The sequence below is a fragment of the Neovison vison genome, chromosome 12, assembly GCF_020171115.1.
Source record: "Neovison vison isolate M4711 chromosome 12, ASM_NN_V1, whole genome shotgun sequence".
Classification (NCBI taxonomy): Eukaryota; Metazoa; Chordata; class Mammalia; order Carnivora; family Mustelidae; genus Neogale; species Neogale vison.
Window position 1 is genome coordinate 45,796,690 of NC_058102.1, and position 26,889 is coordinate 45,823,578.

A 26,889-nucleotide genomic window follows, 5' to 3' on the forward strand; every position below is an offset into this window, starting at 1 on the left:
CGTTGGAATAAACCCCAACAACATGAGACTTCTCAACAAACTAATGACATGTAAATATTATAATTAGATCTTTAGGGAGTCTCCTCCATTTATATGGAATTAGTTGGGATTCCAGAATTCTCAATAACCACCAAAATTATTATTCACAGATCCCTAAATCACTGGAGGGAAACAGATGCGACTTTCAGTAGCTTCTACTCACTGCAGACTCAGCCCTCATGCCAAAGAATGGTAAACTAAGGCTTTAGAAACTCGACATGGAACCAGCGTTCGGTGAAGATGGAACTGGAAAAAGCATGACAGTGGTCACCACAGAAATCGAGGCTTGACAATGGGAAAAATCCCTGATGCAGTAGGTTACTCAGGATGAAGAACTTTCTTGGGAAATACTGAAGGCTGTGGGAGGCGTCTTTCTGCCTGCGAAGTGGAATGCTACTCTTCCTGGAGGCAGGGGGATGATCCTGAAAAACCTGTCCTGTCCCCCCCAGATGGAACAAAGTAGACATTGCAGGGGCAAAGGTACCTTTATAGTTCTAAGTTCCGAGCTTGTTCAAGTTGTTTAACAAACATGTTGTGGATCCTGACTTCCAAGGACACGTACCCCACTAAAGCTGAAAATGCGGGAATTCTTTCTCTAGCCACATGAATAAGCAGTAACCCTTTTGTTTTATTTAATGATTTCTTTGATCTTCTCCTCCAGCAGGTCCAACCACAAGGATGGACTTTTCTTCTACCTTTTTTTTTTCCCCCTAATTTGGGAGATTGGAAAATATTTGATTACAGTGGCACATCCTGGCTGTCTGCTGGAGGCCTTGCTGCTAGAATTTCACAGGTGAGATGCAGTTTCTTTGTTTGCATTATGGTTAGAAGAACCCCAGCGCTGGGAAGCAGTTCCCATAGTCCGTGGAGGACAATGTGACAGGCTGCAGTTGGCGGTATTTACATGGAGATGGCAAGACTACTGGCTACAGCACAAGGCGGACTGTGTTCTTTTAAACAGTTGGGTCTCCTCAGAGGCAAGACCCAACCAGAGCAGAAGGTAAACAGAGAATCCGTTAAGGGGGTGGGTGAATCTGATAGAAGCAGTTAGGAATGAACTCATTTTTTATTTGATTTCATTACATGTTCCTCGGGCCAGGAGATGCCTCACTTATTCAACAGCTGTTTATCTGCCTGGAATAGACTGTCCCTCTCATCTCTGCCTCATCTTTTCTTCCTTCCCTACCTTAGGCAGTTCTCTCTTGATTGACACTTCCACCTGGGAGTTTGCAGAAGGGAAATGAGAAGAGATGAAATGTAAAACCCCATCAACTTTGCAACTCATTAGCAATTAGCAGCTCCTCTACGGGTCTGGACAGGGCCTTTGGAGAAAGAGCATGGAAATGTGAAGGCAGGAGGTCTCTATCTTTGTTCCTTCTTGACTTATGACACATGCACGTGCTGCCTCCCCAATGCGCATACCCAGAATTCTGCGTAATTTTCAGGGAGCTATCTGTAATTCATCCTCTTTCCTTGCCATGCAAGGAAACATAAGAATATAGAAGAGGAGATTGACATTATTCTAACATCATAAGAATAGTCTTTATTTCAATCCAATGTTATTTTTTAAAGATTTTATTTATTTGAGAGAGGGAGAGCATGAGCAGAAGGGAGGGGCAGAGGGAGAGGAAGAAGCAGACTGCCCACTGAGCAGAGGGCCAGGTGCGGAGCTCCATCCCGGGACCCCAAGATCATGACCTGAGCTGAAGGCAGATGCTTAACGAATTGGAGACACTGAGGTGCCCCCACCATGTGATACTTTTTTAAAGAAATATTCATCATTCACTAAATTTACTATCGATTGTTACCAAGCCTTTGTTCCACGTCTCACAACTGAAGTGACATACTAGTACACAGAAATTTCCATCAGTACTTGTAACCTCATGTAACTGGTGACCACAATGCCACCTAGTACCGTGCCAGTTGGTCCCACCTTCATGAAACTGTATCACCTGCAACCAGGTGTCTCGAGCAGAGAGCTGTCTGGTCCGTGGGAGTTCAGCAGGAAGATGGCTGACACCTCTGAGACTAGAAACTATGTTGACACGGGCCAGGAAAAAACAAAACAAAACCTAAGTGGAGTCCATGGATTCCATTAAAGTTTAACCAGAAAGCAAATGCCATTTTTTCTACTGATTTCCAAAAGTCAATGAGAAAAGTGTAAGGCTCCTGCATTTGATAAAGTTACACTTCAGAATTCAGACCATAAAGGACAGTCAATAACTTTATGATGAAATAGTGTCAATAATCCAGGAGGGGCAGGGCACGGGGAGTAATAGATCCAAAATATTAGTCTGCTAAATCTATCCCCCCCATTACCAGGTATGTTCCTTCAAGGCAGGGGAGTTTTGTTTGCTCGTTCCTTTTTATATCCCTGCTACCCAGACCAGAGTCTGGAATATATAGGTGTCCAACAAATATTATTTGTCAAATAAGTAAATCAATCCAGCTGAAACAAGCCACATATTTAAAGGTTAAGAAGAGGGGTACCTGAGTGGCTCAGTGGGTTGAACCTCTGCCTTCGGCTCAGGTCATGATCCCAGGGTCCTGGGATCAAGCCCCACATTGGGCTCTCTGCTCGGCAGGGAGCCTGCTTCCCTCCTCTTTCTGCCTGCCTCTCTGCCTACTTGTGACCCCTCTCTCCATCAAATAAATAAATAAAATCTTTTAAAAATAAACAAATAAAGGTTAAGAAGAATTATAGTGGCGTATCACAAAGCCAGACAGATATACATTTGTCTTACTTCGTCCCTGCCTCGTATTTTAATTGCTATGGAAGAAGCAAGACCAAAGACTTTGAAAGTCTTCTGGTAAGTTTTCTGGTAGCTCCTGATTATCCTCATGTACTACATACTTTATATGTAAGTGTTTCTTTTTTTCTAATTTTCTTAACTCAGTCTTCCTAGGCATATCCTATACTTGTAGCCACAGTTTTCATGAGGAAAGAAAGGGACATAAAACCCAAAGGGACATAAAAGCCAAACTTGGCTGAACACAAAGATGTTTCCTTTGCTGGACTTCTTACGGAATGAACTTGCAAAGATGTTTCCAAAGCTACAGAGCATGATGATCAAATGCAATTTTTCAAAAAGGAAACTCAAAAATCAGTACAGTGACATAACAGCCATCTGAGTTATATCCAGATTTCAAACCGTTGAGTTGTCTGACATAAATAACGTGGCTTGATGAGGGTCATTTGGTAAGGAGATCGGGCAGCCCGAGACAGCTATGCCACACCACAGGGTAGACGTAAAGGCACAAACTCATTTTCAGCTAGTCCCCTAGGCCAGTCAGGTAAAGAGCATTTGTGATCACATATTTTATTTGCTTTTGCAAATGAGTTTTGCACACATGAATTTTCGCAAATGAGTCTATGGGCCCTAAGGAACTTTCAGATGGTAGCAAACAAAAACGTTAGTTTGTTTTGTTCACATTGTTAATATTGGTGCTGCCTTTACAGAAGACATAATGAAAATAAACTACTACACCTTGGGAGCCTCAGGGAGAGTGAAAATTTAACTCCTGGAAATTATTTGTTTTTATTTGTCCCGTGCACCCCAGGATAGGGCTTCCCACTATTTTCTCACCTTGCAGAAAGCCCTCTTCACATTCTAGAGGAGTGATTTTCTTCCACAAAAACCATCATGAAATTAACTATGAACAGCCACAACAATGGGTCTCACATCCATCGCTACGTGCGTGTTCAACACACAAAAGGAAGGGGAACTCAAAAAAATGCAATCCAGAAATGAGCTGAAATGCAATAGCGGCCAACAATCTCAGGGCATGGATATGGAGAGACCCAGGCTGGAGGCTCCAAGGCCTCCAGATTGGCCTCCCACCCATCTTGCACCCTGGCCAACAGGGACCAGAAGTTGCTAACTACTGGACCCCCGCGATGTCGTATATAAAGTGGTGGGTGAGGGAGTGTGGTTACCCTACAGGTCATGGCCCTAAGAAAATTAATAAGAGCATCCATCCATTCATCTACCTGTAATAATAACAATATAAACAATAACAATATAATAGCACCTCACCTGGAGAATGTCATATTACTGCTCACCTTACAGAGTGATTAAATAACTATTAGTCTCCCTATTTTATGGTGAAGGAAACTGAGGCTCACGCACAGTAATCTAAGATCAAACAGTTGGTAAGAGGCACCGCTGGGACTCGGATTACAGAGGGCAAGCTCTAGAGACCCCCACTCTTAACCAACACACCTCAGTGCAAGGTACTGAGTACCTAATGTGTATGAAGCATTGAGTTTGGCCTCCGTCTCCCCATTTGAAACTCAGGGAAATAAGACAACCACACAACACTTAGAAGATCAGGTGATGTCATCTGCAAACCCGCCCCCCCACACACCCCACTCCCCCACCCCCGCCATGCCTAACACCTAACGGCTACTCAGTTTAGCTGGATCCCTTCCTCCAGGCGTACAGGAATGAATGCAATTTCATCCCTTCCCTGCAGGGTAGGGAATAGGCCTGGAGATGACAAAACAGTGCTCTTCTGTGTGAATCCATTCACCTCTCAGACAGAACTTGTGGAAAGTAATTTCAGCCCTTCACATTCACGGAAATCATTTTAAAGTAAAATGCCCCTACTTCATTCCCCGCGAACGGCGTTAGAACCTGGTGCAACCCCTGTCCTTGTCAGGAAGTGACACCGGGCCATACTGTGCTAATGTTTTCCCCAGCTGTAGGAGCCACGTTATAATCAGACAACATCCTACTGAGGCATTCACGCACATCTAAAAAACCCGCCAAGCTCCAAAAATGAAAAAGAGAAACCTTTTCCAAATAAATTTTCCCTTTTGTCTTTCTTTCCATTCTCAGGCTCCCTTCCTTTCAGCCATTGAGCTGAACTTCAGGTAAAAAGAAACATTTGGCATGAAAATGATTCTTCCATAAAGCCTGACATCTTTTAAATACTTTGAAGAACTGTGCATTTCAAATATGCTGAGAATTCTGTAGAGATCAGAGTAGCTTTTATAAAACCCGGTCATTTAATTCTGTTGCTCTCATTTTTTAACTTGAGGATGATACCACCTATGTCAAAGGGAAGTTGCTATGTGGATTGAAAAAAAGGGCAGGGGGTGGCGGGGGGTGGCCTCTTGAGTGGAAAAAGATACTCGGGTTCTATGGAAGAGGCCCTCTTGAAAACCCTAATGTGACCTTCCTCAGAAACCATTCCAGTCATTTGGGAAATGACCCCAGCACAACAAATATTTGGTTTTGTTCTACTTTTCAATTTACCGCTCCATTTCAGAGAAATTAAAGCATCAACAACTGGTGTTTATGCAGGAGTCACAAAAACCCAGCCACATATATCTCAGTTTCATTCAAAACCTGGGAAAGCAAATCAATGGGGGATAATGGAATGGGATAAAATTAGCTCCGTCGGGGAGAAAACATATTTGCCTTCTAAGATGCGTCTTCTCAAAAAGGCGGAAGAGGCAAAAAAAAAATTAAATCTCGGTCCCATCTCACAAGAGCCCACAATTCATCAAGGTGCCCATCTGCCAATGAAACCGATGAGAAGAACAGAATTAAAGACAAAAACTTGCAACCTTCCAGTTACGTTTTCTTCCCTGGGAAGAAAGCGTAACTTTTCCCTTTCATCCTTCCTGCACCTTCTGTTGTGATGTTTCCAATTAAGATTCGCCTACCTAAAAATAGGTAATGTGGCACTCACAACTCCTGTTAGTAATGTATTTCTTTTCATTTTTCGCTTCTGAAACCAAGCAGGATCCATAAATCATGCCTCTTCTCGCATGAAATGAGAAATACTAAGGTCAACGGAAATTTCTCGGAAGGTGGAGAGGTGGAGCCACCCCAGTTACAGTTCTGCAAGTTGCAATAATTGCACATGCCTCCTAAGAAAGACTCGGTGTCAGTAATCCTGCAGCTCAAACGAAAGCTAACTGGTCACAAGAACCTGGGAGTCTGGAAGGCCCCCGCGTGCCCACGGATGGGAGGGCACAGGCAGCATCCGCTACCCAGGATCAGTCCTACTCACTGTCTGGAGCCTACCTTTGTTTGCCGCCGATCATCCACCTCCTTCCTCTTCTTTGCAAAACTAGAGTGACTCCCGCAGAGTCCTGTAGCACAAGTCTTGTAAACAAGACCTCCTGCTGGCGTGGAAGGCAAATCCATTCCCTATTATGTGTCTATTCAGTGTCTTAGAGTGCGTGGCACTTCTGTCCCAGAGAGCCTCCTGTGGACATGGAGCATCTGGGGCTGTGGGTCGGGGGAGAGGAGGGTGGCAAAAAAAAAGGCTTCCCTCTGCTTTGATAGGGAAAGGAAGTTAGAACCCTCTCCGCTCTGTGCAGAATGAGAGGCTTCTCTTTCTCTCTCTCCCCCTCTCTCTCTCTCTGATGGAACGGAGTAGAATATTCACAAGCTCCCCCAAATTGAATGAGACTGCTGGGTTGGTGATTGCACTTTTCAAATATGCCAGTCCGCATTCGGACGGTTTTGTTTTAGGGTCTCTGTTTAACTGTGTACTTACGCTCAGAGCAAATGAATCACAAAAGGGTGCGATTCTGTTAAATCAAAAAATCAAGAAATGAATAGTCTAGTGACTAGAAAAAGCCAGAGAGGGACAAATCCCTGGCAGTCGTCTTTCAAGCGTCAGCCCAGCTGTGTTTATTTCCATCCATCATTTATCCCACGGGGGTCAGGCCCTGACAGGCAGGACAAGAAGCGGGCAGGACCGGGCAGAGCCAGGCAGAATGGCTGAGCAGGCTGGGGCGTGGCTCTGCCCCCACCGAGCCCCGCCCCTGCCCCGCCCCCGCCAGGGACGTGCCGGAGACTCGAAGTCACACCCTGCCGAGTTGAGTCCTGGCTCCCTAAAGCCTGGAGTGAACTAAATACAGACAAGAACCGTGCATTTCAAATACGCAGAGATTCTGTGAAGGGAATGACTTTTTAAAATGCCGAGTCTCCGTTCTGTGACTGCTCTTTTCAACCGGTGTACAATACTGCCTATGTCAAAAGGAAGGGTCACAGAAGACAAAGACCAGACGTGGCTTCTTGGGCAAAGAGAGAGAGAGAGTCTTCAAGAGAAGCACACGACAGCCCCGGAAGTGACCTTACCCAGAAACTATTCTGGTCATTTGGGAAATGAACCGAGGCCGACAGTATTTGCTTTCGTTCCCCTCTTCGACTGCTCCATTTCAGAGACATTAAAGCATCCACCGCTGGTGTTCATGCAGGTAACGTGGTCAGCTCTGTCGCCTTCAGTAAGTTTCCTAATGTCTCTGCAGCTCAGTTTCCTTGTTTTCAAAATGAGTCCAAGAACGGCACTTATCCCAAAGGCTCTTTGTGAGCTTAAATGAGCGAACAGGAGCAAAGTGTTGAACACACTGCACAGCACAAGGCAGGCATTTAACCAAAGGAGGCTAAAACTACCCAAATATGCCAGCTGAGAGGTCCCTACCATGACTATTTCTACCACCCTCAGCCCTTCAGGGACCGATCGAACACAGTCCAGTGGCAACCCACACCCTCTAACCTTCGCTGAGACTTCCTGGCCTGGGAAGGCCTTGGAGAGGGCCGCTTTGTTAACTGAGAAGCAAGCTGTATGCTTGAGTTACAGGAAACTGAAAAGTGTACACACACATGCACACGTGTACACACACACATGTTTTTGAAATGCTCCTTTAACCCAGCCCACCATGGAGCCTGAAATTTCATAATTCATTCACTCCTTAAGGTCCTTTATTCATTTTACCTGAGCTCAACAAATGATTATACGGAATTGAGGAACCATTAGCTACTTAACACATGATAATAAGAATCATATCTATCATAGATTCAACCCCAGCTTGTACCAGCCAGCATCCGGGCCCTATAATCACTGCTAATCTTCCCAACCACACATGGTAGAAATATGCGGTGCCCATTTTAAGGTAAGGGCACTGGGACTCAGCAGCACCCAGGTGGCTCAGTTGGTTGAGGGTCTGACTCTTGATTTCAGTTTAGGTCATGATCTCAGGATCATGAGATTGAGCCCTGCATTAGGAGTCTGCTTGAGATTTTCTCTCCTTCTCCCTCTGTCCCTCTTCCCTCCCTGCCCATGCTCTCTCTCTCTCTCTCTGCATCTAAAATAAATAAATAAACCTTAACTTAAAAAAAAAAAAAGAGCACTAAGACTCGGAGAAGCTGGGTCAATGCTCATGGCTACAGAGCAGGAATTCAAACCCAATGCTATCTAGCCCCAAAGTCTATACATTCTGCCACATGTTCTGCCACACCTCTGCTTCCATAAGGATTACTTCTACAGATAACATCTTAGCGCCCATTGTGGTAGAGCTGATAGAGAGGGTTTTGAAGAAAAATTGAACACAACTTAAATGTATATCATAGCCAACCTCCAAGACGGTCCCCAGGGAAGCCTGCCTCCTGGCTTTCATCCCCACGTGTAATGCCTTCCCACAATATAGCAGGGTTGGCTATGAAACCAATAGAGTCTATCAGGAGGGATGGTATGCCACTTCTGAGGCTAGGTTATAAAAGGCAGGCTAGGTTCTACCTTGCTTTCTTTGGGACCACTTGATCTGGGGGAATCCAGTTGCCATATCTTAAGGACACTTGGCAGCCTTATTGGAGGGGCCCATTTTGTAAGAAAATTTGGCCTCCTGCCAATAGCCATGTACATGACCATATTGGAAACAGTTCTTCCAGCCCTAGCCTTCTCTCGTCAACCTGTTGACTCCAGCCTCGTGAGAGACCCTGGCCCAAGACCAAACAGCTAAGCCATTCCCTAAATCCTGACCCTCAGATGTTTTGTGAGAGTTGGGCACCTGGGTGGCTCAGTTGGTTGGACGACTGCCTTCAGCTCAGGTCATGATCCTGCAGCCCCAGGACTGAGTCACGCTTCGGGCTCCTGGCTCAGCAGGGGGTCTCCTTCTCCCTCTGACCCTTCCCCCTCTCATGCTCTCTCTCTCTCTCTCTCTCTCTCCCCCATTTGCTCTCTCAAATAAATAAATAAAATCTTTTTTTAAAAAAAAACTTTGTGAGATAAATGCTTGTTATTCTAAGCTGCTCAATTTTGGAATAATTTATAACACAAAGATAATTACCTAAAACAGTGTAAAAATCAGACAATTTTAGGACTTAAAGAGTCTTGGTGAAGGGGAGTGGAGAAGGATATTAACCGAAAGTTAATAAAAAGATCTGGAAGGGCGCCTGGATGGTTCAGTTAGATATATACTCAAATCTTGATTTTGGTTCAGGCCATGATCTCAGGGTTGTGAGAGGGAGCCCCACATTGGGCTCCACGCTCAGTGGGATTCTGCTTGAGAGTCTTTCCCTCTGCCCCTCCTCCAGCTCATACGCACACATGTGCTCTCTTCAAAATAAATAAATAAAATCTTAAAAAAAAAAAAAAAAGACGTGGAGCATGAGGGTAGACAAAAAGGAGAGACAGCTGAAGTCAGAAAAATTATAATAATATTAGCAAATACTTACGTAGCATTTCCTAGGCAGTGTTCTAAGTGCTGTTATTATGTTAGCTCACTTAATTCCTATAACAATCCTATAAAGCAGTAGTAGAGTTATTCCCCTTGTACAGATGCGGAAACGGAGGCACAGAAGGCAAATCATTTGCAGGAGTCACTCAGCTGGCAAGTGTCTAAGGTTGGAATTCATCCCAGGCACTCCAGTCCAGCTTCTGTCCTCTTAAACACACCACGCCCTGCCTCTCAGATTGAAAGAAAAACTGGATAAAGCAACCAAGACCTTCAAGTGGGCCAGGGGCTAAGTAAACCCCAGGCTTTTGGTCTAGATTCTGTGACTATATTTTGAGAGAGAGAAGGATAAATTATACTGTGTAGCAATGCTCTACTGATTTCATTTACTCCTCAAAATACTCCCAGGGGAAAGGCAGAGGAGATATACTATTATCCCCATTCCACAGAAGAGAAAACTGAGGCCGAGAGATGGATTCAAGTGGCTCCCCCTGAATTTGAAGTCAAAGGAGTTTCCTTAGCAAGTTGGGGAATTTTCCAACTTCAAGCAAATTCTGGTCTTTTGAAACTCCCTTGTTTAACTTACTCATTGACATCGCATTGACCTATTTACATTTCAGATTCCATGGACTAAAATAACTAATAAATCAGAGGAAGCAGCCCCATGAGAAGGACATGAGGTTCGTGTACCACCTCAATTTCAGTCAGAAGAAAGTACATTCATAGCAAAACACAATCACAATAATATTCAAAATCAATTGAAGCAAACAAGAGTGGCATAATTAAAGTCAGAGCTCAGGGCCTCTTTCCAAGAGAGTAAGATGGATTGAAATAACTACCACCACCCTCACCAAAAATATAATTAAATATGTATGCGTAGTGTTGAGGAATAATCATTATAATAGCCTCAAAGAAAAATGTGTTTATTTCTAGCCAATTGAAAAAAAAAATGTATTACTGATTCTTCTTCTCCAATAATACAGCAATTGTGAACCCTACAGAAATGCAGCAAAGCAAATGCCAAGGTTAAAATATGAAGGTGCCAATGACAGAAAGCTGGGTGGTTGCAGACAAACCTAACAGCCACCCCCTCCCCGTCATCATTTTCTGTTCCTCAACCCCCACATCTGCCCCACACACACTTGCGTAGTCTCTGAACTGTCTGTACGTGTGCTCCACATCGTCTAATCACAGGCTACTTCTTTCTCTGCTTCTCTAAGAATTTCTGTTATTTGGGTCCGGGCAGACAGGGTGGGATACACACCCTCTTCCCTGCGAATTCAGAATCAGTGCCCTCTCAAGCCAGGGCAGGCATTCGGGGGTCTTCTATGGAGAACGTATTTGCACTAAGGAAAGTTTCCTCTGCCATTATTGAGGCAATCAAGCCTCCCCGACACGTGGCCAGAAGCGTCTGCGGGCATCGCAGGGCCCCTGGGTAATCAATCCTGTTTCTCAGCCGCGCTGTCAATCAGAACCGCGCCTGAGTGCCCCCTATCGACAGCTCTCAGCGTGCGGCCGCCTCCCCCGCACCCGCTCCTCCTTCAGGTTCATGGTAATACAGACCTCCAGCCTGCTGTTTTTTCATCAGAGACTGGAATTTTTTCATTTTCTCGGCTTGTGTTGATTCTTCCCCCCTGCCTTCTCCTTTCAAGACTATCATAGAAAAATACAGTATTCAACACGAATCCCCCAGGGCCTCTTGGCCATGGTTTCAATATCTATCAGTCTTCCATTCCTTCCCCTCTGTCCTTACCTTCAGACACCTCAGACCGCAGCCTGCCCATCTCTAGAACAACCCCAAACATCTGGACTCCAGCTTCGTCTCTCTTTCCAACCATTTTTTGACCTGCTCGGGGTCCAGAAAGCCTTAACAAATTATTAGCAGGAAGCTGAATTGTTCTCCACGTGTCAGAATGATCCCTCATTTTAGCACCAAATTGTGTGCGCTGGGACCCCACATGCCAAATTTTTCAGGACCGCCTCAATTTCCAATAATCTTCTTCTCCGACTGGGGGTTCCAAGCATGGGTTTGGAAAATCTGAGTGCAGCATGCCGCCAGAAGCCAGTCTAATGAGCTTATTTTAAGTAATTATTGTGTACATCCTTTCCCTTTGCTCTCTCAGAAAGCCATCGGCACTAGAAAAATGCTTATTTTGATCAGAAATTGTATCTTTATTCTCTGTGAACAAAAAGAACACCTAACTTACTTCATGGCACACTGGAGACGACAGGGACAGGCCCACTTGGGATTTGCTAATACTTGTGCCCCGCACCCACCAGCCCCTAACACAAGCTTGACCTCCAGCTCTCCGTGTGCTTCTGTGAGCCCACACATGTGCACGCACACATGGATAGCTACCCCTTAACCATTCTCAGACTCATTCGGAGAGAAGCCACTGCAGCAATGGCATAGAAGACAATAAGGAACGACTCTTTTCTCTCTACTTTCCACAGTCCCTAGGTTTGTGCTTTCCCAAGGTAGCCACCCCAGCTAGGTACCTTCCTCCCTCTGTCAACTTATAAGAAACACCAAGGCTACTGACAATCTGTTATCTGTATTTTGGCAGCTTCACACACACACACACACACACACACGGGATATGTGATTGCTTTCTATGAAATATTTCCGTAAAGAAGGATGTTGGTCTGCCACAAAAGCTTCAGTATGGGCAACAGTCTTTAAATGGGAAACCGAAGAAGTTTTCATTTCATCCAAGGATGACTTCGAGGGACATTTGTTAAAGTGGCAGCTAAACCATGGTATTAACATAGCTAAAGAGTTCGATAACAGGTCAGCTGGAAACTGAAGACAGCCTGTGGAAAGGGGGCAGGGGAAGATGTAATGATACGGAGTGACACGATCACAAATTGCCTGCCAGGCCCTGCACTGGGTACAGCACATGTCTTCTCTTGGGCATCCCTGCTACGACCCCAGGAGACGGGCCGTACGTGTGCTGAGATGCTCTTTCTGGAGGAAGAAACAGGCCCAGTGAGGTTGATCACACTGGATTCCAGACTCTCTTTGGGAAACACCCTCTTCTTTCACTCCACAGCCACCAAATCGCCATTGGGTTAATGTTTAGCCTCTCCAGGGGGTCATGACAATAGGCAATTTTTGTAAATCCCATGAGAGTGGTTTCTCCCTGTAAATGATGAATTGACAGTTTTCCTGCCTACCTCAGCCTCTTGAACATCCAGTTACTGAGTCAGAGCCTTTGAAACAAAGCACTCCACAGCTCTGTAAATAGGGACCGATCCTGGAACACTCCAGCCGCTCCAGTGCCTTCTGTGTATAAAATCTCCACCATCTGGGGCACCTGGGTGGCTCAGTCAGTTATGCATCTGCCTTCAGCTCAGGACTTGACCCCAGAGTCCCAGGATCAAGCCCCATGTCAGGCTCCTGCTCCACAGAGAGTCTGCTTCTCCCTCTCCTCGTCCCTGCCCCCCAGCACGCACGAGCTCTCTCACTTGCTCGCTCTTTCTCTTAAATAAATAGATAACATCTTTTAAAAAATAAATAGGGGCGCCTGGGTGGGTTAAACCTCTGCCCTTGGCTCAGGTTACGATCTCAGGATCCTGGGATCGAGCCCTGCGTTGGTCTCTCTGCTCAGCAGGGAACCTACTTCCCCCTCTCTCTCCGCCTGCCTCTCTGCCTCCTTGTGGTCTCTCTGTCAAATAAATAAATAAAATCTTTAAATCTATAAATAAATTAATTAATAAAATAAAATCTCCACCATTTTCAGCTGGGGATCCTGTGGGTCTGTCTCCTCCCCAACAGTGTTTGAATGGAACAGACCCAGGGGTGCCCATTGCAGCCTTCCATGACCCTCCAACCTCTTTTCCAGTCACAAGGTTCAGAGCCATCTTCTCAGCACCCTCAGCCTCTGGAACCGGCCAACACCATCTTTTGAGCTTAGCTTCATTACTGGCCACCAACCATGAGCTCCCAGATTGGTCAGAATTATTCCCTCGAGGTGGAGGTCACCATCGAAGGCCTGGGCAGCACGCACCTGCAGGCGTCCCACACATACCTCTCGGGGCTTCTATTTCTACCATGCCGGTGTGGCTCTGGAAGGCGTGAGCCACCTTCTCCTCAAATTGGCTGAGAAGAAGCACGAGGGTGCCCAGCACCTCTTGTAGAGGTAAAAATGCGGCAGCCAGGCCCTCCTCCAGGACGCACGGAAGCCATCCCATGGAAGCTTCTGGGGTTCTGGAGAAGAACCTGAAGCAGACCCTTCTGGATCTGCCTGCTCGGGTTCTGCCCATGCAGACCCGCAGCTCTGTGATTGCTGGGGAACCACTTCCTGTACGAGCAGGGGAAACTCAGCAAGGAGATGGCAACCACCTGACTAACTCCGCAGGCTGGCAGCCCCCAAGCTGGGCTGGGTGGGTGTGTCTTCCAAAGGCTCACCCTTTGAGAGGCCCCTCTGGGCTCCCCCTGGTCTCCTGCCTGAGCCTCTCCCTGCAGCCGTGAGGCAACATTTTAGCCACCCTGGAACCTTCTCCTGAGTAGTAGACCAAACAGAAACAATAAAGCTTTTTGCAAGAAAAAAAAATCTCCATTTCCATCCACGAATTTATTCTTTTGCTTTCCACAGACACTGAACCCCGGTTTTCCTCTTTAGCTAAGGGAAGGTGGCAAATGCAAACTCCTGTTAATGCTTTGAGAACTTTACCCTCCATCATTTTCATTATATGCTCTTTTCCTCTTCTGCCCTTATCAGGATGTTTTCTTTAGAATGAAAAGACTCCCTATGTTCAATTCCCCTTGAGAGCGATTGAATATTCCAATTCAATTAGTGTCACCACAATACCAGCTTGCCTTGTCCTGCTTCTGGGCTCGCTCTCTCTCTCAGAAAGAAATAAGTAACCTTTGAGATAGTTCCTTGATCACCATGCTAACAAAATTCTTTAAAGACACACATACCTAGGGGTGCCTGGGTGGCACAGTGAGTTAAAACTCTGCCTTCAGCTCAGCTCATGATCTCAGGGTCCTAGGATCAAGCCCCATATCAGGCTCTCTGATCAGCAGGGAGTCTGCTTCCCCCTCTCTCTCTGCCTGCCTCTCTGCCTACTTGTGATCTCTCTCTCTGTGTCAAATAAATAAATAAAATTGTAAAAAAAAAAAAATGACACACATACCTACATACATAGATTTTTCACATAGGTATCATACATGTACCATCTATGCATAAAATACATATTTATCCATCTGTTCTACCTAAAGAAAAAAGCTCTGCCAAGCACTGAGCTTTTATCATGTCATGGGCAGGTGACGCCCCAAACACCAGTCCTGCCTACACCCCTTCCAAGGACCCGTGTTATGACCTGATTCCCCAGGGACAATCTGTGAACCAAAGGGAGCCAAGCTGAAGGCTCACAATCAATGATCAGACCCTGATGTGAACCAGTGAGCCCAGCCCGTAAGGATCCTTTCTTGGTAATCTGACTGGGAAACAATGGGAGAAGGGTCTCATGAGTGATGGTGCTGAGGGAGGGAAGGGGGCTTGGGCCGGGATAAGCCTCAGGCACACGGACATTGTGAGGGGGTAGAAAGCCACAGGAGGCTAAAGGCAGTCAAGAAGCTGCCTGGAACAGAGGAAGACAAAAATGGAGTAGACAACATGTGGGAAAAGCACATGGCAAGTGGTCCTGGTGTTTAGGATCATAAATACAGGAGAGAAAGAACGAAGGACGCTTGAGGCTTGGGAGGAGGAGAGAAAGAGGACCCAAAGCATGAAAGGAACTTAGAAATGAGCAAACAGCTGATGCAATCAGAGGTGTGATGTGGGATCCTTTGACTTGGCATTAAGCCTTTGTGTGTCATACTCGCTTAAAAAAAAGAGGAAGAGCAAAAAGCAGAGGCGGACATGCTTTCTAAAACACACGAGATGTCTGAAACTCTCACCAAGGACAAGCCTGCCCCACAGGACAGTCCAGCTTCTCACCTGTTCACAACTAAAATAAGAAAGAACATTTCCTATGGGGTATAGATTTACATTTTGTTCTGAAGACAAGGTTCATGTTGCTGATCACATACCAGACAAAGGAAAGGCAGCACCATGATGGTGGTCTACATGTTTTCTTAATGTGAACAGAATAAACAGAAGCCTGCGATCCATTCCTGCATCGACACATGACATTATAGCCGGTCTCAAACATCCTGTCCCACGGCATGCACCAGGCACCATCCTAACCCCAGTCCGGAGGTTCTCCGATTTCATCCCACCAGGGATCTGGGATTAGGCATGAAACTCTCCCATAAGCCCTCCAGCTTACAGGGGACTTCCCTTTCCATGTAAAACAAACACATTTCTTTTCTATTAAGGCTGCTTCCATGAACCCTCGTACCATTTCTGCTTTCCTCGTACCCTCCTACTTTCCCTGGGCAAGCTGGACATTGAAGGGGTTACTGACAAGTCAAATCGCAAGTACAATTCAAACGCATTTTCCAGACCCTGCAGAGTATATACAAAAATGGCCCCATGCCTTGGTAGAGCAGCAAACACAATGGTGAAAATGGAGTGCCTGGCATGTGGCCTGCTGGTCTCATTATGCTACAATTACACCCGCAAGTGAAAAATCAGTGTTGGCATTTAAACCCCACCAAGTTGGGGAGGGTTTAAAATGGTTCGCGTCTGCCTTCTGCAAAAGTTAAAGTGAAGACAAGGCTGGTCTGTCTCACACGGCACGGGCTTCCCCGAATTAGCCAGCCGCAAGTCGCAGAGAAGAGTTACACAGGTACTTACTATTTATAACCCACGGCCACGTCCACAAAATACTTTCTTCTCTGTCGATAGACATTGTCCTTAAATCCCTTAAACAGAAAAGAGATTAAGTTATTTAACAAAGTGCCGAAAAATCGGCCGCAGTAGTCCTGAAAGAAAATCGCCATGGTGTTTATTGAGTGTCGGAGTCAAATGTGAATTTTATCCTTGGATGACCATCTTGATGGCACAGGCAGAAGCGAACCGGGCTTACAGTAAAACCTCGTTCCATTTGGGCTGCACTAATTTGGGATGCATGGGAATTCAGGCTACAGTGAATGGTATCTTTGGTTCTCAAGTATCATTTATGTGTAATTGATGTTAATCACAAGTTAATCTTATCCTGTTCATTAAAACAGGTCCCTTTAACATGGTTATTCAGTAAGCTAACCTAAATGTAATTGCTTTGGGTACACAGCCAATAAATGCACATTTGTTAAAAATTCTATCATTCAGAATAATCACTGAATCCCCCAAATTAGCATAGATTAAAGAGGTTTTGCTGTTTTTTATGAGTAGAGCCACATAATGCAAAATCGGTTATAAGGGATTCATGCACAGGAGAGCAAGTGAGATCCATTCCACTCTGAGGCCCCCTCAATCCTGTTTAGTTTTTAGGAACTTCAAGACTTCTGTCCATCATCATGCACTTGGGAAGTTAAACATCCTGTCTGTCATTGTTTTGTCAAGTACAATTACTTCCGAGAGGAATTTTCCAGAATTTCAAGAATTTTTTCCCAGATTTTCAAGAATCTCTCCTCTTGTCAAAAGACCTTCCACTTCCCTTTCTTTCAGGTACCTTCAATTCATTCTTTCTGGGCTGGTTTCTTCAAACTGCTGGAAACCCGGAAGGAATTGTTTCCATTTAACGCCTTACGTCTGGAACCCTGCGATCTCAAAGGTAACCAGGAAGCAGCGGCCACTCTGAGAATGGAGGCCAGGTGAGACGGGCCTCGGGGATCATGGGCTCTGCGAGGAGAGTGGAGACAGGCCCACGAAGGCCCAGGTTACCTCTGCTCTGGCTTGCACGCTTCTGCAAAGTTAGGCTGTTCAAGAGGAACCTCAAACACAGAGAAAATCACCCTGTTCTCTTGTATGGTTGGCGGAGAACTGGCCTTAAGGACTGTCTGCTGGGCTGAGGTAAAGAACTTCCACAGTCAAAGGCCTTTCTCTTGTAAGAGCATCACTGTTAGCGGGACACAGAAAGAGCAGCCCGAGATCACCCAGACACCCTGCAGAAATGAGGTATGCCCGCCAGAGAAGCTAGCACTTTCTTCTGCTATGAATTGGTAGTTTTCAAACTGGTGTTCACATGCAGGCTTACGAGGCCTTAAAATCTGTCTACACAAAATGTTGTGACCAAGCTACCGCATTCACAGATGGGTCTGTGACCTAAAAAATGTTCTGTTCTAGAGGAGAAAGTACAAGTTTCAAGTTCCGAGAGTACCAAACAGCCGAGGACGGCAAAACGGAAGAGTTCCAAGCACCTGTACGACTCAGAAGGAAAGCAGGCCATGACGAAAGGCAAAGAGTCATGCGAAAACACAGCACCTGTTCCCCAGCTCCCGCCAAACCAGACACCATCCTGCAAGAATAGTTACCGCCTGGGCTTCCTGAAGATTCTCGACTGCCTCTCCTTGGCAAACACCTGCACCTTTTCCAGGCATGCGAGAGAGTGATTACTCATCATGCCTCATTAGCCTAGTATGGCTGCGATGATGCAAATATCGTTGGCGAGCCAGAGCTGCCAGGATTGAACTGTGGACTAGCAAAATAAAACAGGGACGCTGGCTACACCAGCGATTATAGAGACAGCATTCCTTGGCCATGGATTCTGGACTGAAGGCCGGGATAAGGTTACCAGATAACAGAGAGGACCCCCAAGCAATGGGGGGGCATACTTATACTACGAAATGATTCCTTGTTTACCTAAGATTCGCATTTAACTGGGCACCATATATATATATATTTTTTTCTCCCCTAAATCTGGCAAGGCTAACCCCCACAGAGTATCTGCAGCACACTCATGCTTCCTCCAATTTAAATCCAGAGGAACTGAAGAGCCCCCCAGCACCCTAAAACACTCAGCCAAGTGTGCAGTGGCACTCAAGTAGCTATCCCAGTTCGGCCCTGCTGAAATATTAGACTCCTCCAGGGAGTTTTAAAGAATACTCCAAAACTAGACACATTCCCGGAGGTTACTATCTAAGCACTTCGAGGTGAGACCCTGGCCTCAGTATTTTTTTTTTTTTAATTCCCCACAGATTATTTGAATGGAAAGCTAAGGTCGAGCATCACTGAGCCAGAACATTAGTTCTCAAACACTAAGGCTCACCAGAATCTGGCTCACCAGTCCTTTTAAATGCAGATTCCAGGGTCCATCCCGAAAGTTCTGATTCAGGGGGCTTCCGATGAGCCCAAGGACCTGCATTTTTAACAAGCACTTTGTGGCTGGTCCTTGAACCGCACTTTGAGAGACCATCCCACTCTAGATCCTCGCTACTCAAGGGGTAGCAGACCTCCAGAGCCAGCCTCAACTGGGAGCTCACTAGGCATACAGAACCCCACTCCGCACTTTGAAAAGATCTTCCTGGTGGTTTGTCTGGCAAAGTCAGACAGACGCTGAGCTAGATAGATGATTAACCCCTTCCAGCAAGCCTTGGCACCCTGCCTCTCCCATTCCGGTTCCTTCTGAGCCATCTAAGTACAAGGACACCAGCCTGACACAGTAATCCCTAGCTCCGAACGGGGAGTAGTCCCGAGCACCAAAAGTCCTTAGCCCTCTTTCTCCATGCTCACCAAATAATAACTTTTAAAAAACACCCACTTACCAATACCAGATTTTGCATCATGAACATTTGGTGTGCTTATAAAAGAAGTACATGGGGTTAAAAAAAAAAAAAAGTGGTGAGTGAGGTCAGAGATTGCTAAGCACTTGGAATTATTTCAACTGACTACACAGAAAATAAGAGAAGGTATCATAAGGTGGGTACAATTAGGAGTAATGGATCAGAAATAAACACAGGGAAATTTACACTGGGTATTGGAATCCATTTTTTCACAAGGTCAGTGGTTCCTATGGTTGTTCCTCTAAACAAAGCAGACCCTCTTTCTCCTGGTTGAGTAATTTAAGAACTAGACTAAGGGGAACATTTGGAAATAGGAGGTTAAGCAAGAAATCCTTTACTATCCAGGCATTGATCTGAATGATTTACTACAGCATTTCCATTCCTGGGATTAGGCATTTACTCTTGCCAAAATGCTTTCCAGTTGTTTTATTAACGAGGCCTTTCAAATGCCCGTTGGAGGTCAATAAGGATTTTATTTCCACTTTTTACATGAAGAATTTGAGGCGTGGAGGTAGGGGGACTTGCCCAAGGTCATCCTGCAAGTTAACAGCTGGTATCTGGAAAGTCCTATTACTGCTAATCTCTTAAATCAGGCTTCTGTGCTAAGTCTGACTCCTCTGAACACTGGGCTGGCTTGGGGGGCAGTGGGGAGATAACAAGTGGATGACCCTTTCAGGCACTTAGAGTGTTCAGAAGCCTTCCATGTGACTTACTGTGAATTATTCTGAAATTTTGGATTGGCAAATGTAACACACCATGTCTTTGAATAAATTCAGCTTCTTGAAAATAATGCCATTGAGTTAGGTCTGTTGGACCATTTGCTTGAGGGGTATGTTATGAATTGGTCTGAACTGGTATATTATGCCAAATGACTAATTCGATTGAAAATTTTCCTCTTTTGGAGGTTGTCACAGCTTTCTCTACAGCAATGGGTCTTAAACTTCCATGTGAGCTTGTTGAAACAAACTCGCAGGTAATGTTGGGGCAGCCGAGCCTGGGACCACACTTGGAGAACCACTGTGTAGGGTAATAGTCACACTTCAGGTTTCTAGATTTCCTCCATTTAAATAAAATGAATATCTGCAAATCATTACCATCAGACCACAAAGCACTTCTATAAGCATGGCCACTCTGCTTGGGTTTCACCCTTTCATCTGCCCATTTGTAGAAAGGGGCACTGGGAAAAAAAAAAAGTGCTTGCAACAAATGATTATATTGCTTACTTCTCGCAGACTCTTAACTGTACTTCATTCTGACCATAAAGAACTTCCAAGTCTCTTGTGTTAAATAAAAACTGATGTAAAGGGGAAGGGAGGAAATAACGGGAAATGCTTACCTACGTATCATATTTCTTTAAAGGTGGTCGTTTTTATTGGAAGAGAAGAGAGATCGTGGTAAATAGATTCTGGGTAGATGTGGGAAGAGATGTGTTTTCCATCATGACCTTATTCTAAAACTCTCTGCCTTTCCATTGAGACTGAAGTGCACCACATTACTGTACTCCTAACTACCTCCAGTCAAGGAAAATAGCAAGGGGAATTTTATTCTCTCACTGAGCCCCATAATGCCTAGTCCTCCCTCATTTCTCAAAGGGGTGATCAATTTCAGTTCATCGTCTTTCCAAGGGTCACCATCTGCAAGTATATTTCACGCTGTCTAATGCTACAGAAATATTCTCCAGGGTTTAGAATCTCCTCCTGTATCCAACCCTTTTAAGAACAAATGTTACATGGAAATGCCATCCCCTCTAATCTACTTCCAGCCAACGCACATGTATAGGAAAGCTTCATCATTGGAAAGCCTGCTCTGTGTGATGGGGAGTAAATAATAAATTGCTCTACAATGAGGCACGCAATATGGTACGCTGCCTGGCACACGCACGGAGCTGGGCCAGCATGTATGGAATGGATTTGACTGGACACTTACTGGGTGGTCGGCGTCCAGCTCGGAACCATACATGAGAACTCTGTGAGAGCATCTGTCTAACTCAGAGATCTTCCGGGGGAACCAGGGCACATCCTCTAGTTCTGTTGAAAACAGAGTGTGGGTTCAAAAATATTAGCTCACAGATTGTATTTTCCTTTTTGCAACATTTGTCAGATTGCTAAATCACCCGACAAAGAAAGGCTGGCCTTGCCTTCTTCCTCCGTCCAAATGTTCTCCGGCGGATTCAGCGTCACGATTGTAGTTTGAAATTTCAGCAACTGAATGAGCTCGTTGAATTCGGTTTTGCCACACTCGCAGTCCACGAAGATTTCAACCTCTGAACTTCTTCGCCGGGATTTCCTGGACTCAATATGAACCATGTTGACATGTTTTTCCTGTGGAAATATAAGCAACATCTCTAAATTACCTTCACAGCACAATAAAAAGGACTCCAAGGTCTCTTCTTGTTCAGCTCTTAAGAACAGGTGCCAACTGCCCACAATGGAGAAAAAGACAATCTTCTTGTTCTTTGGTTACTGAGACAGGGAAATGTTTCCAACCAGTTCCTCTATTCATAGGAGTAAAGACTGTATGTAGGTTTTCCTGTCTCGGTTTTTTTTTTCCAAGAGGGTATATAAAAGCATATAAAAGACCCTATAAGATGTATTATAATTATGAGTATCATCATTTCCCTGCACGGTCCACATCCCGTTGGGGATGTGCATAGTTACATGGGGGAAATATTAGCTTATTGCATCGTTGTATCATCCCCAAATTTATATTTTTATTTTCATATGTTTCCAAAAAACATAGCTAAAACTCAACACCCTGATTTAATAGTGGTTTCCACTACAATAAAGCTTAAAAATAACCTTTGAAAAAATAAGTAAATAGTATAAATGGCAGGCAAATGAGGCAGATATCGGGCAGGTGGTCTGCAAAGGACTGATAGCTGGGAGACAGAAGCCAAAGAAAAGGAAGAAAAGCAGCCAAGAAAGTATCTCTACAGGCAAAAACACGAGCAAAAAAAAACAACAACAACAAACAAGAATCAAAAAACACACCTCAGTGGGACCACCCATTAACTGCTCTGTTTCAACAACATCCAGACTAGCTTCATGCAAGGATACGTCATTGCAACCTTCACCCCCCAATGCGTTTCAGGGGTAAAAGTCTCCTTACACTAAGGTGTTTGGTGGGGGGGGAGGGGAGAGACAGCCATTTAATATTTAAACATTAGGTTTAAACTTTCCCCTGAGTTAACTGAAGATCAAGGTCTCATCTCCACCCTGACCCACCCCTGAATAAGCCCAAATCTCTCCATCACACTGGCTGATATCCTGTGATTATCAATTCACATTCCTAACACAATTCAGGATGGTCTTGGAATTTTCAGCAGAAGAGCCGGAGAGGTAGATTCCAGGGCCAGAGTAACATCAAATCCAACAGGCCCCTCCTCTGGATAGAGAAACCAGCCCTGTGACCGGGAAACTAGATGCTCCATTTCTGTTTTTATTAAACTTTATAGTCACGCCGTATTTTCTAAATTGGCTGATAATAAAGGTAAGACTCATATTAAGGTCAAGAGTCTTCAGACCCATTGTATCACTTTGGGCTTTTAATGTCCATCGGTTGAAGCAAAGTATATATTTTTAGACAAGGGAATGAAGTCCAGATGGGTTAAGTGGTTTAGCTAAGACCCCATGACTAGCTGATGACCAAGAGAAAACTCTGGGCTGCTAACTCCTTCTCCAGGGATTCCAGCCTGCCTTGGAGCACTGAGCAGAGACAGCACTGGTGGATATAATTATGTGTAAAATCGTTCCCCGGATTTCCACTACCACTGTTTATGGTGCCTGATCTTTTCTTCCAGGTCAAGAGAAAACAGGGAAATATTTGCCAAATCAGGCTGCTAATTCCCTCTCCCTGGTCATCAAAGAGACCTCACAATAGAGGCCTCATCTCTGTACACTTTACAAGGCACTTTCACTCATATTCCTGCATCACAACTACCTCGTTAGGTGGGAATTATGATCGCTATTTTACAAATGAAGAAATGGAAGCTAGGAAGCAGCTAGTGATTAGCCAAGCCAGGAGAACACAGCTCTGACTCCTGTGACTGCAATTCCAATCCTCTCCCCACTGTACCAGCTGCCCCAGGCACCGCGCAGAGAGAGGCTCCCTATCTGACAGCTCAAATCAGCACCTGGAGCCCCCAAACAAAATGCATTTGTAAGGGACGATGCTTGCTATAGGGTAAGGTAGCCATCAGGTTCGCCCTGGCCAGAGGGCAACAGTTTATCTGGGGTTCTTTAACCTCAGCCTCAACCGGGCTCTTTCTTCAGGGTTCAAGCCACCAAACTGGACCTGGAAAAAAAGGCTCCTGCATTTCTATAATATAAAGAGAGAGAGCTAGCCCTGCCTTCTATAGGAGGAGACTCATCTCCGCAAAGACATGTCTAGTTCATGTAACATTGAGGCTCATGGGAGTACCAAATGCCTCTACTCGCGCATCTCGGTAGATGTAATAAATGAGCTTTCAGACGTGTGCATAATTCAGATGTTAACACATCAAATCGGGCTGCAGTCTCTTGATATCTAAAGATACCCCCCTTGGCTCCTTTTGCCACACAAAAGGGGTGAGGCTCCCAGTTTTTAATTACTGACTTTCTTATCTGGCGATAGTCTGTGGAATTACTAGCAGGTTCACTTGGAATTAATAAAACACAGTTGACACAAATCTGCTTATTTCACCACTTGGCAGACAAACTTCCCTTATAAAGCTTCCTGAAATATGTTTTCTTTGGAACTTTGAACACATTATCCAGAAATGGTCTCAGTAACATTTCACGGCAGAGGACAGGTTTCTCATCCGGCACCCGGTCACTTGTAAGGTTTGGTAATGATGTTTACATTCACCTGGAAGAGGTTCAGCACTTTGACCAATCCGCCAACTTCGTTTTTCAGTGAGAATACAACAGCTGTCTTGCCACCTTCGGGACTCGTTTCACTTTTGCTGTTTCCCTTGCTGCCTTTTTTATCATCTTTTTTGCCAGAGTTAGCTTTATTTAACTTCAAGAAGGTAGAAACACACACACACAACAAACATTGGTTAGGATCCCAGAGTTCTCGTAACTAGATTTTCAGTCAAATAGTCCATTCATATGCTAGAAGCCTCAGTAATCATATAAACTCAAAGAGAGGTTGCCACATCACTTATAACTCTCGATCATAAATACCAGTCTAATTTACTCGGGGACACTATTTTCCAGTGTTCCAAGGTAGCCAGTGGTTGAAATTAAAGGGGGGGAGGGATCAGATTTGCTTCACTTTATTTAATAGCAACAAAAATCTGACCATCATAAAGTCTCATATATGACTACTTCCTGTTTTACTTTCTAGGTTTGTTTTACAGCATGAAACTTGGTCTGTTAGCCTAGTTGCATAATATGGAAACTCTATTAATTATTGAACATAACAAAAATAAGATGAAACATATTGTTCACAATAATGATTTTAGCTTCAGTTAAATCTTAAAAACAAAATATTCACTTCATTCTGAAATATGTCAGGACACTCCCTGAAATGGACAACCCTCCTTTCTGCAGTTAGATCCACGTTGTCGTGACTCTTATCTACAGAAGTTCAACACCGGGGAGTATTCAATGAAGGCCATCCGTGTCAGCAGAAGATTCCTGAAAAGCGTCTGTTAAAATCCAGCCCCAAATAGAAGAAAAAAGAGAGGGAAGGAAGGGAGGAAGGGAAAAAAAGAGAAAGAGAGGGGAGGGATAGAGTGGGGGTAGGAAAAAAAGAGAAAAAGAAAAGTAGCTAAGGAGCTAGAGTAAAATCTGAGACACTGAAAAGGATTAACACTTCAGTAGCCACTCAAATTACTGTAATACAGAACGAAGTGATGACTTTTGGTCCTATTGGTTAAAAACAAAAAGGGCAGATTTCAGAAACTTGGATCACACTGTCAGAAATACCAACTAAAAAAGCTGGAAACCTTCAGTTAAAAGACAAAGTGAAGTTAAGGTGTACTTTTTTGGTGTTCTTTATATGCTAATAAAGACTTGAGCAAAGAGAGAAGCTTCTCCCTGGCTAATAGTAGCACAGTGCAATCAGACCCCGTCTGTCACTGAGAAAAAGACATGTGATATGGGGCACAGTGAACAGGGACTCACCACTGTCTTCCTCGGATGCCCCCACTGGCTTTATTTTCACGTGTGTCACATTTTCCTATTGCCTCACTCACTAGATTTTTACATCATGGAAATGAATATTCTATTAGTTATGACTTGAAGAAGACAATGCAGACATTGGCGTTCGACACTACGTTTGGTCATTAAAAGCTCAAATGTCTCCGCACTCCCAGCATCTGCCTTCTTCCTACCACATAGCACACAGCTGTTCTATATTTAAGTAGAATTTTTTATATGAAAGGGTCATCTATTAACTGTAACTCTGAGTGCTTTGTTTTCCTTCTAGCCATTCATTATGACTTCAAAATTCCTCAGTGTAATATCTCATCCAAATATGCATGATGTTTAGATATTCAAAAAAATCTGTTTACATTTTTGGACTCATTTCTGAAAATTGATTTAGACAGTTCTACAAAACTTGCCCTGATTACTCTTCAACATTTTCAGCAATAATAATACACCAGTACAATATAACCTTCTGGCACATGTTTGGAACTATGATATTAAAATAGAATTTTCTGTGATACAGACTGAATTGTAATTGGTTTGGTAAACTCTGTTACAGCAATGAAAGAGCATTATTTTTCTTGTCTAGGAATCTGAATTTTTTGTTGTTCACTGTCTTTTTCATTAAATCCCATCACTATTAGCTCAAATTTTTTGTAGGAACTAAAATCCTACAAAATGTTAACTTTTTTCCTGTTAATATTTAAATTGAAAAACTGCCTTAAATACTAAAACAAGTCATGTATTGCTGTCATTACTCTAGTAATTAAAATGAAAAATGGAGTAATGAGGAAAACAGGAAAACTTTTTAAAGGAACCAATCATTCTTTTATCCCAATAATCAGTACCTATAAGACAAGATAAAAATATTACCTCTGTGTTTAAAGAACAGGCTTTGTAACTAGGAAAGGGTATAAGAGACACAATCATCTTGCAGGAACCATAGAAATCTACTTAATTTGTTCTCCCTGTTCCTACTCATAATAAGTGGATTTTCGAAATCCTACACTTTTTTTGGTTGTAGATGTTAAGACTATGGTTCATACAACCTCTTGCTCTTGGTGTTTAGGAACTCCTTTTACTTTCTGAGGAAAGGAAGTTTAGAACAAAGTGAACAGGACACCCACTTTACTTTATGGAGAGAGAAGGAAGACTGAAGGCAGACAGGATGGAGGCAGGGTATACAGACAGATGCTAGAAACGAGTTGAGGTGTGCGTGTGCTTACTCTACATCAGGTGTCCACAGGGCAAAGATAAGACGGTCGCTACCTTAGAAGGCACTCCTCTATAGTGCCAGCTACTCAGTACTCACTGTTAAGCTGCCAAGGAGCTGATGCTCTTCGGGTACCGCTGAATCCAGAGAAAACCCTCTCCTTGCCCAGTATTTACTGGAAAACATCATCATTGCCGGCTGCATGGATCCCGGTGTAATTTTCTTTCTCTCCAGCAGGGGGTACTAACGGGACAGCAGCCGCGCTCGCGGAGACTGAGAGAGGAAGGGAGGGGGAGGAATAGTAGCACGCTCCAGGCTCTGTCCAAAACCCTGGTGCTGAAGAAAGAGCAATGGGAATCGTCCTCTCCCCAGGCTCCTTTATATGAGTGACTGGGGACTGATGGAAAGC

General features: G+C 44.4%; 1 protein-coding gene across 1 annotated transcript in view; it reads right to left on the reverse strand.

Annotated features, from left to right (window-relative positions):
• Positions 1–26,684, reverse strand: part of TPH2 (tryptophan hydroxylase 2) — a 96,225-nt gene extending 69,541 nt beyond the window's left edge. Inside the window, exons 1-5 of the mRNA XM_044226610.1 lie at positions 26,580–26,684; positions 23,979–24,131; positions 21,271–21,454; positions 21,060–21,160; positions 16,267–16,334 (exon numbers count right to left, since the gene is read on the reverse strand). Of these exons, the coding sequence (XP_044082545.1) occupies positions 16,267–16,334; positions 21,060–21,160; positions 21,271–21,454; positions 23,979–24,131; positions 26,580–26,684 (611 nt within the window). The remainder of the gene's footprint in view (positions 1–16,266; positions 16,335–21,059; positions 21,161–21,270; positions 21,455–23,978; positions 24,132–26,579) is intronic.
• Between the last annotated feature and the right edge of the window lie 205 nt (positions 26,685–26,889).